The sequence below is a fragment of the Panthera pardus genome, unplaced genomic scaffold, assembly GCF_024362965.1.
Source record: "Panthera pardus isolate Hobbes unplaced genomic scaffold, ASM2436296v1 HiC_scaffold_3, whole genome shotgun sequence".
NCBI classification, from domain to species: Eukaryota; Metazoa; Chordata; class Mammalia; order Carnivora; family Felidae; genus Panthera; species Panthera pardus.
Window position 1 is genome coordinate 56,322,791 of NW_026526876.1, and position 14,815 is coordinate 56,337,605.

The 14,815-nt window shown below is 54.4% G+C and overlaps 1 protein-coding gene across 4 annotated transcripts in view; it reads right to left on the bottom strand.

The window, feature by feature from the left end:
• Positions 1–14,815, bottom strand: part of ABR (ABR activator of RhoGEF and GTPase) — a 182,699-nt gene that overhangs the window by 75,654 nt on the left and 92,230 nt on the right. The window contains exon 1 of one of the 4 annotated variants that reach the window (XM_019429662.2): positions 5,326–5,999. The exons of the other annotated variants lie outside the window; for them this stretch is intronic. Coding sequence (XP_019285207.1) covers positions 5,326–5,460 — 135 coding nt within the window. The 5' untranslated portion in view covers positions 5,461–5,999. Of the gene's footprint in view, positions 1–5,325; positions 6,000–14,815 lie in introns of those variants that run through there. 4 annotated transcript variants of the gene reach the window in all.

Below are 14,815 nucleotides of genomic sequence, written 5' to 3' on the forward strand. Positions count from 1 at the left end.
TGGCCACGAGCTAAGGAATACAGGGGGCCTCTCTAGAAGCTGGAAAAGGCATGGGAATGGATTCTCGCCCCTAGAAGCTTCCAGAAGGAATGCAGCCCTGCTGACCCTTTTAGACTTGTGTGTGAGAGAATACATTTGTGTTGGGCTAAACCACTAACGGTGTGGTAATTTGTTTCGGCAGCATTAGGAAACCAGCATGGACGTCAAGCTTTCGGGAAGGACAATAGTTATTTATTGATGGCTTCACAAGTACCAGGCACAGTTCTAAGAACTTTCCAGGGATTAACTCACTACAATCCCACGATCTGGAAGGGGTTGTCATTACCCCCACACCCAAAGGCACCGGGTGGAAACTGCCAGCTGCTTGGAACTCTTGGCATTTCAGGCAGGCAGCACACCCTTCAAGGAGCAAGGTCTGAACCTAGAGCAAGGCCACGACCCCGGCCCCTCATGGTCAGATTGGGGGGAGCCTCCCTGCACATCGCACAAACCCTGCTGCTCCCCAAGCCTGACAAATGGGAGCTCGCCTTCCCTCCTGCTCCCTGCCAACCATAGATTCACCCGAGGGCCCTGCAAACATCTAAAGGAAGTCACTCGGGGCGCATTTGGAGCTTAACGGCAGAGCTGGTTGGACTAGGACCGGGTGAAGACCTGGTGACGGCAGCTGCTGCCATGTTTTCATCCGCCTTGGCGTGAGTACAGAACCCTGGGCCAGTCCCTGTGACAGCCCCTCTCAGCAAGACCCTCTTCTCAAGAGACTTCCGCCTCAGAGCCCAATCTTGAAAGAGCTCCCCCAAAAGTCAGTAGTCAGCCCCAAGAGTTGCATTCTGGGCCACACTGACCTGACGTTTTGGCTGCCATAGGGGTAAAGGTGGCCGAGAGCTGAAGGATGTGAAATTAGGTTGTGCACATGTTACCAACAAGAGGCCTGTTCTCAGTTACCACCAAAAACCTCTTCCTTTTTTTTTTTTTTTTTTTTTTTTTTTCCTGCTTTCCTCAGACCCCCGTGTTCCTGGCTTAGAATCACTGGAAACTCACAATTGTTTCTTCGATCCTTGCGGGGCTAGTCTCGTCTCACAAATCACCAGGGCTGGACATTCATTCATTCTGCACTATGTGCCAGCCGCTGGGAATACAAATTCAAAGGTGAGAGAGACGGTCTCTGCCCCCAAAGAGCCCTCCAGGGGTGGTGCCCACATGCCCAGAATCCCCAGGGCCAGTTCTCTGAAGAGCTCAGGGTCCCCACAGCATGGGCCATTCTGCTTGCCAGTTGTCCAGTACAGGGAAGCTGCCTTCTGAGTGATGATGTCTCCACTTCCTCCCCAAGCAGAGCTTCAGAAACGTAGCCACCGCGGGCTGGTTCATTCCCAGCAGTTTACACAGTTTGGGGGCTTGAGGCCCCCAAACGCAAGAGGTCAAGTCCCTCCGGTAAGGACAGTACCTACAAGGTAGGTTTAGCCAGCTCTGGCCCGGTCTTCTAAAGCGTTTAGAGGCTAAATAAAGGTTTGGGTCTGGGCCAAACCAAGATACCATCTGTCCAGGAACTTTGACCTCCTCCAAGAAAATAGTGAGGACTGAACAGGCAGAGCCACCTGCCATCCAGAGCCCTAGGCCAAATGGCTCTGCACACAGCAATATTCAGTTCATGGGCCACCTCACCTTCTGAGGAGCACCCAGCAGGATCTGCTCAGAGTAGATGCCACTGGGTCTAGAGGCTGTGCCCATGCCAAGCAGCAGCCTTAGGACAGCTGGCCCCTCTCTGAGTTGAGACAGCTGCAGGGATGCCCAGCCATTCTCTCTTCTTCCTAGAGCTAGGCACTGGGGAGGTCCCCTTCAGCCATTTCCTTAGCGGAATTTAGAGACAGGGGACAAAGCCCACTCCCCTGGAAGGTGGATCCCTGTATCCCAGGTTCTCTGCTGTCTGAGGCTTTAGGCAGGCCCAGCAGTGTTTCTGAAGGCCAGGTGTTCATAGCCCACCTTTGCACTTTGGTCATACATACCACCTGCACTCCTGTTTACTTAATATTATTCTTCACAACTGACTTCTTAAAAGTACAGCCTTATCTCAAGCATTATCTTTGAAATCCTAAGATGTCAAGTCATATTTCCCCTAAGATACATTAAAATATAAACCTAACCACTAACATGCAAAAAATACATCTAGGTGCCATCTAAAATCACATCTCAAATCATCCGAAGTGTAGCCCACACTTCGAGAAACACCCCAGCGGGGGGCACAGGCATGGCCATTGCTGCCTGTAGGGGCCCAAGAGACTGGGGCAGGTGAAATCAATGTGACTATCCATTAAAAACTGACTATCCATTAAAAACTGGCACGGAACAACACCTGATAGGTTAATCTGCATTACAAAAACATTTTTATTCCTGACAAATGAGTTCCTTTAAATAGCAGCTTTTAGATAGCAAGGCACTATCAGCCCTACGTACCTTTAAATAGAACCGTACGAAAGATTTTTGGAAAGCACACAACACTCTACGGCCAGGAGGTGATGCTGCTATCAGTATTAACATTATTATTAGTTTATAGGGAATTAACTCCTCAAAGGGAAGTCCGGGTTGAAAAACACAGCAAGCTCCAGCCCCAGCTCTGGAGGAAACCACTGCCCTAATCACCTCTGTCCCCCAGGAAGATGAAGCAGCTCGGAAATTACACTGAAAACACGATTGATTTATAGGACTGGCATTTGGACACATGCTCAGGAACACAACCACTCTTTAAGGGGAAGTACTCCTGGAGTAAAGTAATAGCAAAGAGCGAACTGCCTTGGATTCCCACCTGCTCCTGAGAAGGGTCTATTGTGCCAGAGTGCCAAGACCGTCCACAGCCCAGGCCAGGAGCACAACCTCCAGAAACGCCCCTTGACCACACATGTACACACACACACAGGCTCACACGCATGTGCACACACATGCACGAAGTCCAGCTCTGACCCCGACAGAAGTGGTGTCTCCTCCTCTGAATTTCGTACCCTTTTATTGGAACCCTGAGTACTTTCTCATTCTATCCCTATTATCTGTGTGCTTGCCCCCTTGCCCTGAACTGTGAACTCTTTGTGAGAAAGGATCATGCCATGTTAATCTTGTCTCCTCCCCAATGCCAGGCAGGATGCTTTGACTAGAACACAACCTGACATCGTTTGCTGAATGACTCAAAGAGGTTTCTCCCCACCTCTCTGCAGCCACCCTGCCTGTCTTCTCCCTCTATAGCTGACCAACCCTGATAGAGAATGACGGTATCCTAGAGGTGTTCAGGATGAGACAGGGGGCCTGGAATTCCCCAACACTCAGGAAAGCCCTCTTCCCCCCTTGCTGAGACAAGTCCAGGAAAACTGAGGCAGCAAAGAAGAGGGGAAGACCACATCTAGGTGCTCACAGGGATCTGGAAAGACCGGGCTTTTTAGGTGTGATGTGTGCCTGGGCCCCCTTAGCATCTGTGTGCAGCCTCCTGGGAACACCTCTGAGTAGAACAAGGCCAGGAACATGGTACACCCTTTGCAGGCCCCATGGAGCCTCGCTGTCTCCACAAAGTCACTGAGCACCAGTCATGTCCCCAGCTTTGTGCAGTGTTCAGCAGTGAATACAACATGGCCCTTGCCCTTGAGGAAAATAGGGTAGAATCAAGGAGGCAGATGCCTAGAGTGCTGAGCAGAATAAAATATGGTCTAAGACTGAGGTAAAAGCCAGAGCCTAGAGTGAGGGTGGATCCATAAGGCAGCATATGAACAGGACACCATCTGTGCTGGGGAGGGGTTCTCAGAGAAGGCCCATTAGGGACCCCCCATATCTCCCAATCCACACACTACTTAGCTCCCGGCCGGTGCTCTTGGTTCATTACCAGACTTTTCCCCATCCTGTTCCTGGTGGGGAGGTTGCTCAGACCCTAAGTGCAAAGGCCTCTGCGGGCCTAGTGAGAGATGTGACTTAACCCCCAGTGCTCTGAGCTAGCACCAGATGAGGGAACCAGGGGTGGAATGCTAGCCGCTGCCTGCCTCCCATTACTGCTCCTCTCTGCTCTGCACCCAGGCCAACGGCTACAGCTCCACGCAGACGCCACGCATCAGCCATCTCCTGTGGGTCTGTAGTCTGTTTTTACCTCCATTAGCTCCTCCTTAGAACCACACTGTAGTGCGGGCGTGGCAGGGCTGTGATCCCCATCTTACAGGAGGGACAAAGAGGCCCAGAGAGGCTCAGGGGCAGCCTCCTGCCCACAGCAATGCTCCGTGCACCACACCCTCCGGGGTGCAGACAGGCCCGGCGGGGAGTGGGACATGGATGGTCGGTCACTCTGTTAGGCAGCCTGGCTTGCAGCCTGCAAACTCCCTGCCGTACGTTCCCACTGGCCCTCTCTCCCAGCCACAGAACACAGAGGAGGCGAGCAAAAGGCTGAGGTCAGGGCTCTTCGAAGTGGGCCTAGGTGAAAGAAAGGAAGAATGAACGGTGCAGTGTAGATGCCTCACCATGCCTCAGGCAGCACCGGTGTGGCTGTGAGGGGCACCCCTGGCTCTGGGGAGGAGGCGAAGAAAGGAAATGGGATTGATGCACAGCCCCCTCCTGCTCTACCTTCAAGGCAACTCCTACGACAGGACAGGCGCATTGCTGGGGAGAACATTCACAGCCCCAGAGTGAGTGGGCTGGGGCCCAGCAGATGCTTCTTGACTACGCCCACCTTGGGAAAAGTGCCTACCCACCTGGCTCCTGCCTCAGAGCCAGCTGTTATCACCCCCTTTTCAGCTGATCCAATTCTTTCCCTTCAAGGAAGCTCAGTGACCTCTGGCTCTCCCTCTCTCCCAATGCTCTCTTGCTTGCCCTAGCCCAGACTCACAAAGTCTCCTTGCTAGGAGGCCAGTGGCCCCTGTGGCCCGAACTTCCTAAGTGCACGTATCCTACTGTTGCCATGGAAACAATGAATTACGACCTCCTGGTTTCAACTCAGCCAGCTCCTCTGGGGCAGCAGGCTCACACCATTGCCGTGCCCACCAGGTGACTCATGTCACTGCCAGAGAAAGCCCCCAGCACAGCTGGCCTGCTGGGGAAAGCCAGCAGCCACTGCCACTTTGGACAACTGGTCCAGGGGGAGGAGGCAGGCACTGCACCTCTCCCCCAGGAACAGCTGCCAGAGAGCTCAGCCCCTCACAACCCCTCGCAGGCATGCGCCAGCCCCTCTCAGCCGGAGTGCGGTGCTTCCACCCGGCCATGAGGCTGGTGCACAAACCAGCCATTTCTGCCCGCACACAGCTTCGGCAGTCGAGAGCTGCCAGCCCTGCCCCTCCCCCGACAAGCATCCAGGGCGTGTCACATTCCCACCTTCACGGCCACCAAGAAGGGGGACCCTGAGCCGGGGCTGGTCGGGGTTCCCAGCTCGCACTCCTCCAGGAGAAACACATCTTCATCCTCCAGAACCTTGTCCAAAAAGCCTATAGCCTCCTCTTCCTCTTCCATGGCAGCCGGAGGCGCGGAGGGCAAACAGGAAGCGGGGTCCACGCAGCAGCAGCAGCCGTTGCCGCCGCCGCCCCGGAGGGAGGCAGGCGGGCAGGGAGGGGAAGAGCGTGCAGGGCAGGCCTAAACCAGCATGCTGGCCTCCCCGGAGTCAGTCCTGGCACCCGGCCACCGGCTCCCGATGAAAGGCTCCATTATGAACCTTTTCCTGCTGCCGCTTCCCGGCCCTCCCGCGCGCCGGGGCTGCGGGCCGCCTCGCGCGCGTCCCCAGGCCGGGAGAGGGGAAGCGGCGCTCCGGCAGCCCCGCCGCCGCCGCCGCCGCCGCCGCCGCCGCGAGCGCAGGGCTGTCACTGGAGAGAGACCGCGCGGCGCGCCGGCGGAGCAGGAGGAGGCGCCCCCGCCGGCCGCCTTGGCCCTTCCTGCTGTGCGCGCCGGCCCGGGCGCAGGCGGGGGCCCGCGCTCCCCGGCCGCCGCTCCCGAGCTCCGGCCGGCCGCCCCGCCACCGCCGCCGCCGCCGCCGCCGGTCCCACAGATCCCGCCCTTTCTGGACTCGGAGGCTCGCGTTTGCTATTAATACACAGGAAATGCACGACTTGACTTGTGAGGTGGAGCCGTTCCCTCTCTGCGGTCACCGGCCAGAGGCTGGCGGAGGCTTCTGGAGCGCGGAGGAGGGGCGAGGAGGCCGCAGACGGGCCGGGCGCAGGGGGAGGTCTGCTTCCCAGAGACAGGCTTTATTTACAGCCCCTCACCAGAGCCGGAGCAGGCAGGGGGAGGAGCGGAGGAGCAGCTGCCCGCACAGCCTCCGGGAAGACCCGGGCGAGCCTCGCTGTCACCCTGGGACGGCCACAAGCTGAGCCCCCTTCTCATCTCTGCCTCGGGTTCTGACACCTTTGCGGAGGGGAGGCCAAGGCCTGGTGAGAAAACAGTTTCTATCACCACTGTGGCTGGGAGAACAAGATTTTGTGCAGAGGAGGCCCCATCCGCGTCACCACAACAGAAGCAAAAGTGCCAGCCAGGTTCTGCAGAAGGGCCCCCTTGGACGGCCGGAGATGCCACATCTCCTACTCACAGATGCTGCTGAGATGAGCAATCCCACCTCCGTGGGGCTCTTTTCGCTCAAGAGGGGCCTCCACCCAGGAGAACCAGCCCCACAGCAGAGAGTACAAGGAACCCAGGGAGATAACACCAGCAGCCCTTCCCACTCCCAGCAGGCTTCCCCTGGGCTTCCTCGGGGGTTACAAAGCTCAATCCATCCAGACAGCAAAGAGCACAATCTGGTGGTCTAGGCCTCAGCCGGAGAGGAGCAGACACTTACTCTCTTGAGGGAAGAGTTTAGGGGCAGCACCTGGGGAAAGCTCTTTCACAGCACAACACCTAGGGCAAAGGTTGCAAACTCCAGCAGCCGTCAGAGTGCAGGTAAGAGCAGTGAAGTGCGCCAGGTAGGAGCTGGGTGAAAAAACCACCACTCAGCTCCAGTTCATGGCTGCTAGGGGCAACGCAGGCTTCAGGTCGCCCCATCTCAGATTGTTCTAGAGAACCTGGAAATTTGGAGTCCTAGGTGATATCTCTCAATTTTATTAAAAAAAAAATTTTTTTAACGTTTATTTTTTGAGAGAGCGACACACAGAGCATGAGCAGGGGAGCGGCAGAGAAAGAGAGGGAGACACAGAATCGGAAACAGGCCCCAGGCTCTGAGCTGTCAGCACAGAGCCTGTCGCGGGGCTTGAACTCACAAGCCATGAGATCATGACCTGAGCCGAAGTCAGACGTTTAACCGACCGAACCACGCAGGCGCCCTGATATCTCTCAATTTTAAAAGGATGGCAGATGAATTACATTAAAACAAAACATGGTGCGCTCTAAATGAAACACATCCGTGAACTGAATTAGGCCCAAGACAAGGTTGCTGCCTTCTCGCAGCTGGTTGTTTCTCTAAGGGAAGTTGAGAGCTCTGTAGGTGTAGGGGACAGGGTGGTGGTGTTCCCCGAATATCCCCTCTGCCCCGTTTCCTCATTGGATCTGGCATCTTGGAATCCAGTTCAGCTTCACATACTACCAACACACCACTTACCTTTGTAAACCTGCATCATAGGTGCCACCACCCAGGTAGATCAAGTGAAAATTCAGGACTCTGGGTGGTGAGCCCTGAAGCTTCATACCCACTCAAGCCAACCCCCTCAACCTCCCACCAGCCCCCCAACAGTGTCTCCAGCCAGGGATTCCCTTGGCTTTCTCCTCATACACATGCTCTCAATGATGCAGTGTTGGAGCTGTCCATCAGTACGCGTATCTACCACCAGCCTCCTTATGCACGTGTCATATCCCCTGTCAGGTGGTAATGGCCTTGGCGGGGAAGGGTCAAACTCTTGGGAAATGAGTTCCAAAGGAATGTCAACTGTGCATCATCTTGTCATTACCTCTCCTTTCCACTGGGCACCTCAGCTGAGAACAGGGCCCCCGGCTGAGCCTCCAAGCTGGATGGAGAGTTGAGGGGAGAGGAGGGAAAAGGAGAAGAATGGAAACAGTTTCTAATCCCAAATCCCCAAAGAAGTCTGTGGAAGCTCTGAGCTCAAGATGGGGCTTGTGCCATTTGCTAGAGCAGAGAAGCTGTCCTCACCACTGATAGGCTCCTCCCTGTCACCAAAGCTGAAATAGAGACTGAGGGATTTGGGGTAGGCTCTTTGGGGCCTCAGGACTGACAGGCACACCCCACCTTACAGCCCGCCCCCTCCCTCAGTCCCTGGTTTTTCCCTGTCCCTGCCCTGGCTGGGTTATAAATAGCCAGAACACATCTGAAGGGCCCTTTCAGCCACAATTCCTCATTTGGTTTGGGCGGGCGAGGCTGTTCCCAGTGCTTGGGAACAACTAGGCCTGGCATTCCCCAGAGCACAAGTGTGCCAGCCCGCGGCTCTATGCCACAGTTTCTGCCTTGCACCCCGCAAGCTTCAAGTGCATGGCAGGACCGACCCACTGGTCAGACATACAGGTGGAATGGAAGAAGGGCCTAAAAGCCCAAGGGCTCCTCTGGTGTCCCTTCCCCCACCCAATCGGGGAAGCACCTTCCGAAGTCTCCTGGAGTATTCCTGACTTCACTCCCCATGCCCCTAACCAGCAGAGCCAGATCAACACCCGCTTCTTCCCCAAACCCTGAAACCTCTCAGAAGCTGCTCCCTAAACATCCAAGGCATCTCTGCTCCACCCCACCCCAGCTGGCTGGAAATTCCCGTGAGTAACTAGAATGCCCTTCCATCTCCATCGGGCATACAGACACCACTCAGAGGCCCTCAGCCCTCCCCCTGGGGGGGAAGTGACTCACAAGTCCCAGCAATGCCCCCTCCCTTTCCCCTACAAATGCCCTGAGCCAGCCCTGGACCTGAGCTTCCTCCCAGCATCCTCCACACTCCGCTGCTTCAGCCTGGCTCCCGTTCCTCCTCTCCAGAGAAGCAGCCTGCTCCAAAGGTCCCTAAACTGCCGTATCCCAAAGTCGGAGGCCTCCCTCTCCCACTCCTTGGCCTCTGCAGTCTGGCCTTTCTCAAATCCCTCAGCTCCTGTAAGCATGCTGGTGCTGCTCTGACCGCTCTGCTTTAGGCTGGCTCTCCTTACTTCTGCCTCCTGTCAGCATGGAGTCACCCATTCAGGATCCCGGCCCCAGCCCACTGCTCTCCACCATTAAAGAAGTCTTCCCTTCTTACTTCCAGGCCAAAGGCAGCCCATCACCATTTGTAACCCAGCACCTTGCTCAGCTCCAAGCATGACATCTATGCTGGCAGCTGGGTCTCCTCACTGGGAAGTCCCACCAACAGCCCGTTAACTCCACATACCCAGACCAAACGACTCCCACCCCCATGCCAGCTTCCCCTTCTGGCTTCTCCACTTCTGTCGGCAGGGCCATCATCTTGCGACTCTTCCTTCCCTCAGGCCCCACATCCCTTTTACTGAGTCCCCTTCGTTCTTCCTTTTTTTTTTTTCCTTTTCTTAAAGCCACCACCCTACCAAAGTTTGCAGCATCTCACCCCTGCACAACCAGAATAATATTCCATTTTGAGTCCTGATCTTGCCTGTCCATCTATCTGCTCCCTTGTTTGTTCCTTCATACCCAGAGAAAGCTTGGCATTACAAACACAAATCTGGGAGACACAGCCTTTAGAGTGCTCTCAACCTATAGGAAGTGAAGGACATAGGAACAAAAGAGACAGTGTCTCAGTGATCAACACAGTGGGGACATAGGACAAAGGCAGATTCCTGCCTCAGAGGAAAAGCTTCACAGGAGAGTGGCTTCTAAGCAGCATCTGGAAAGAGTTGGGAAAGAGGTGGTGCCTGGGTGGCTCAGTTTGAGCGACCAACTTCAGCTCAGGTCTTGATCTCACAGCTTGTGGGTTCGAGCCCTGCGTCAGGCTCTGTGCTGACAGCTTAGGATTCCCTGCTTAGGATTCTGTGTCTCCCTCTCTCTCTACCCCTCCCCCATGCATGCTGTTTCTCTCTCTCTCTCTCTCAAAAATACATAAACATTAAAAAAATTTAAAAAAAGAAAAGGGGAAGAGTTTGCAGGCAAAGGGAGGAAGGCCAAAAAGGAGAACTTTTTGTAAGCAAACACAGATGGAGAAGAGAATAGAAAAGGGGCAGGAGGTGAACTTGGAGGTGTGGCTGGAACCACGCTGTGGAGGGCAAGGAGCACTGATTGAGATTTCTGACATTTGTCAAGCCCACGCTCTCAAAGCCACCGATAGGCTCCTCTCCCCAAACCCCATGGCCTTCCCTTACACTCATACTCCATCCCTCATTCTCATAGCCACTAAGTCAATAAGTATCTATCAACTGCCTGCTGTGCACTGGGCATTCATATCACACCCATGAACGGGACACTACGTCTACCGCCATGGAGCTGACGGGCTCGGGGACAGATTGACCGCTGTGAGCCACAGCAGTGCCAGGAGCGGGGCACAATCTCAGAACTATGGGGCTGAGGTACAACTCTCCCAGGAAGGAGAACACGGAAATGTCTATTGTGATGTTAAACGTTCACACCCTCTGACGCAGCAACTCCACTTTAAGGGCTTTTTCTGCAAAAACATTTCTAAGAGGGCACGAAGATCCGTGTACAATGACATTCACTGCAGCCCAAGGCCAGAAACACCCAAATGTCCGGCAGAAGGGGACGGCTAAGTGTGTCAAGTGGACTGTGCATGCAGTCATGTCACATGGTAAAATAAGGAGAAGTACACAACCGACTTTTAACAGAAGTTTTGTCTGGAGGATGGCACTTGGAGGCTTTCACTTTCTACATTACATATTTCTGTAAAGTCTGGGTTTTCAGTGAGGTAATCAGGGAAAATAAAGAAGTTAAAAAAAGAAGTGTGGTAACTGCTCCGGCTGGGAAAGTAGAGTGAGTGGCAGCTCTCTCCACCTCACAGAGAGCACAAGACAGCTGATGCCACCAAGGGGGAGTCCTAGAAGGTTCTCTGCGGGAGGTCACCTTGAAACTCATACTCGAAAATGAACAGGGGCTAGCCATGCCAGTGGGGGTGTCGGGGGAGGGCAGACAGGACTGGAGGAGGCACAATGAAATGAATTCAGTTGGGTGGCGAGTGTTCATTCAATAAGCCAACTGATGTTTACTGAGCATCTATTATGTGCCAGGCACAGTTCTAGGCACTAGCGTTTTCAACGAGCAAGCATTTGGTTATGAAATGGGCAAACCTCCATCTTGGAGCTCACATTCTAGTTGGGGGGTTGGTCAAGAGGCTGCAGAAGTAGGCAGCAGTCAAGTGGTCAGATCAGGCAGGGTCTTGGCAGCATTGCTAAGGGTTGGATTTTACCAAAAGGAGAGAGGGAAGGGCATCGAAGAGTTTTAAGCAGGGAATGACAGGACCATTGTTCAATGGTCATCCCTCCCACTGACATCAGATTATTCTTTCTAAAACATTGCTCACTCCGTGCCCAGCAGGAAGCCACCAAATCAGCCCAAACAAGGGCAGTGGGGCCCTTGCTGGTGATTCAACCAATCCAAGTGTTGACAACACCCTCTGAAAGGCCAGGCACATTCCCACCTCCAGGCCTGTCCTGGGCTTGAAGCCCCTTCCTCCTCCTCTCTGACTATCCCAGGCTCAAGCCCCACCAGATTTGCTGGAGCTCAGTGGGGCCAATAAGAACTGACCCCAGGGGGCCAGTGCCAGGAGCAGACAGAGTCAGCTACAGCCATAGATGGAAGCAGATTCATCATCTTCCTGATAATTGTGCTCCCCATTCTGCCTTCCCTTCTCTGTTATAGAAGTCACTCCAATAATCATATATAGGGTTTTAATATAAAGCAAATGTTGGGTCTAAGCCCATACTGACACTATTTATACAGTAAAACAAAAACAAAACCAAAAAGAACTTCCCTAGATTCTGGATATGAATCCTCCCTCTGCTTCTTGACGTTGGTGTGACCCTGGGCAAGTCATTCAAACACCCTGGGCCTCAGTTTCCTCATCTGTAAAATGGGGATAATCATAGCACCAATTCTAGGGTTGCAGTGAGGACTAGTCCATGTAGGGCAATGCCTGGCAAGTGTCAGCCCTTATTAGCCACCAGCTATCCTTTTTTTTTGGCAGTGGTGGTGGGGTGTGGGGAGCACAGAAGTGGGGAGCCCTAGCTCACTCTCAGCCTCACTCCCCACCTCTTCCAATGAACCCGATGCCCAGCCACACCAGACCATTCTCCTTTTCTCAAATCTCCAGAGATTTTCCCACATTCCAGAACTTACACAGCCCTCTTTATCTAGAACGCCCTCCTGACCAATGCCCAGGCAGAACACTACCTATGAGGCTGCCTCCTACATGCTCCCCACCCTGATTGCCCCACCTGAGGTCACATGACTCCTCCCTTGGGACGCTGTACATCTTTCAAGGCTGTTGCACAGATAGCCTTGAAATAGAGTGTGTGTGTGTGTGTGTGTGTGTGTGTGTGTGTGTGTGTGTGTGTGTATGAGAGGGGTTAGGGGCAACCCCTGCTCATGCTAATTCCCCACAATATCTTGTAAAATGTGGGTGCTCAGAAAATACTTGGTGAGTAGAAATTGAAGCTTACAGGGCAAGGCAAAGGGTCTCCCGAAAAGATAAATCAAGGTGTTGAGGTTGGATGGATGGTTCCTATGGAAACTGGTCATATGATAAGAGGCTCATAGGGCCAAAGGGAACAGTCCTACCAAAGGAAACAGGTTGAAGGGGAGGAGGGGTAAGCACCCACTGGCGCCGAGTGGGCCAGGCGTGGCTTTATCTCAAGTTCCCAGCACTTCTCTCCTTCCTTAGCTCACAAACCCCTGGCAGGGGGCGGGGGGTGTCCCGGAAGGTGGGCTTAAGGGGAACACCCTTGCAGTGGGGGCCAGGGAGAAGGGAAGGCAGACTGTAGCCAAGTGAGAAATGGCCCAAGACAAGTCTAACCTCCTTCCCAGCACCTGGGCTCTCCTCTGTGTGCCTCTCTTCCCCCTGAATCCTCCACAGCGGTGCCCGCCACAAGGGCCCTCACCAGGCAAGAATGGCACTGGGGGCTGAGCCCCCTCTGCTAGGACTAGAGCAGGGACAGGAGGGTCTGAGGGCAGCCAGAGCCAGGGACTCATGGAGAACTGGGTTCGCATCCCAAGAGAGATTCAAATTCAACTATCACCTCCGGAACGGGTCCTCTGTGCAGCCCAGGCAGAACGAGGTGTTCTCACAGTTACTATGTCACTTGGTCCTCGCGGTAGCCCTTCCGGACAGGAGGTATTTATCCTCATTTTCAGCTGAGGGTACCAAGACTCTGCAAGTTGCCCAAAGCCACACAGCCAGAAAGAGGTAAAAGAAAGGCGCAGAGGGCAATGTTCTGGAGAGAAAGCAGAGAGCAGCTGTGACGAGTACCCTCCCACTCACCAGGTGTGGGACCTTAAGTGAGTTGTGTAACCTCTTTGCACCTGAGTTTCCACATCTGTGAAATAGGGCAATAATGGTGCCTTGCTCACGAGGTCGTGGAGAGGGCTAAATAAGTTAATGCTTAGAAAGTGCTGTAACAACCAGTGCCTGCATTTCGTAAGTGCTATGGAAGTGTTTCTTTTTTCTTTTCTTCTTCTTTTTTTTTTAATTTAGAGAGGGAGAGAGAGCATGGGGGGAGGGAGGGGCAGAGGGAGAAAGAGAGAGAGATACACAGAGAGAGAGAGAATCCCAAGCAGGCTCCACGCTCAGCACGAAGTCCAACCTGGGGCTCGATCCTACGACCCTGGGATCATGACCTGAGCCAATACCAAGAGTTGGATGCTTAACCGACCAAGCCACCCAGGAGCCCCTCTGGAAGTGTTTCTATGAGCTCTTTTCCTTTTGCCACATGGGCAGGATGGTGAGGGGTCTTGAGACCCTCCAGACAGAAGCACCCAGTTGGTAACCCTGAGGGTGGCATGCTCACCAGTGCATCATCCGTGTGAAAGAAAGCGCTGGCACCCACTAGTGGAGAAACTGGGTGACAGTGATGGAAAACAGTCCCTGGGGCAAGAGCCAGCCTGCTGGCCTGGAGGAGGTGCTCTGCCCTTCTGCACAAACCCCCTGCCTCTGGCCCCAGGGTGGCTCACTTTTGTGAGAGCACATTCTCAGGGGCGGGGCGTCTAGGGCGCTTAGTTCGCACGCAATTTCACCCCAGTTGGTGTGATTACATGTAGGTCAGTCTGCCTCCCTGCCCCACCCCTGGAGACTCCAGGGCCTCAAGTGCAGAGGATGGTCCTGGCTGAGCTCACCCTCACAGCCACAGTGCCCGGGACCTGCAGGAGATCAGCATCCCTTCACTGAATGTCCCTTTGGAAGAAGCGTTAGGGGTGGATGTGAAATCCATCACGGAACTCTGATCCCAGCAGGCTGGCAGGGAGGGGCAGATGCAGACAGGCTGTGAGAGCTACAGGGATGCTCCAGGTCAGCCAGGTGTGGTCAACCACAGAAGGCCAGATCCGAGCCAGGTGTGAAGAGGGCACGGGCCAGAGAGGACCTGCCGTGGAGGGGGCTGAGGTTGCAACCAGGGCGCTATGTCTCCCTACTTCCTGCTCACGTCCTTCTCAACCCAGACAAGCCAGGGAACCCCCCTGAACCTTAGCTTCTTCATCTACAAATGGGGTGGGAGCTCACCCAGTAATGGGAGGAGTTAGGAGGCAATGAAGCCCATGGGCTCCGAGCTCGCCACCTGGTAGCGGTGGGGCCCAAAGATCCAGAAATGGACAAGTAGGGGGCAAGGCTGCTGAGACAGGACGCTGGAAACTTGAGGAGAGTCTGTCTCTGATTCCACTGGCAGATGGAAACTCCTGAGAGGAGTAAAGACCACGGCAGCCGCTAGCCCACCCAACCCAAGCCTCTAACAATGTCCAGAG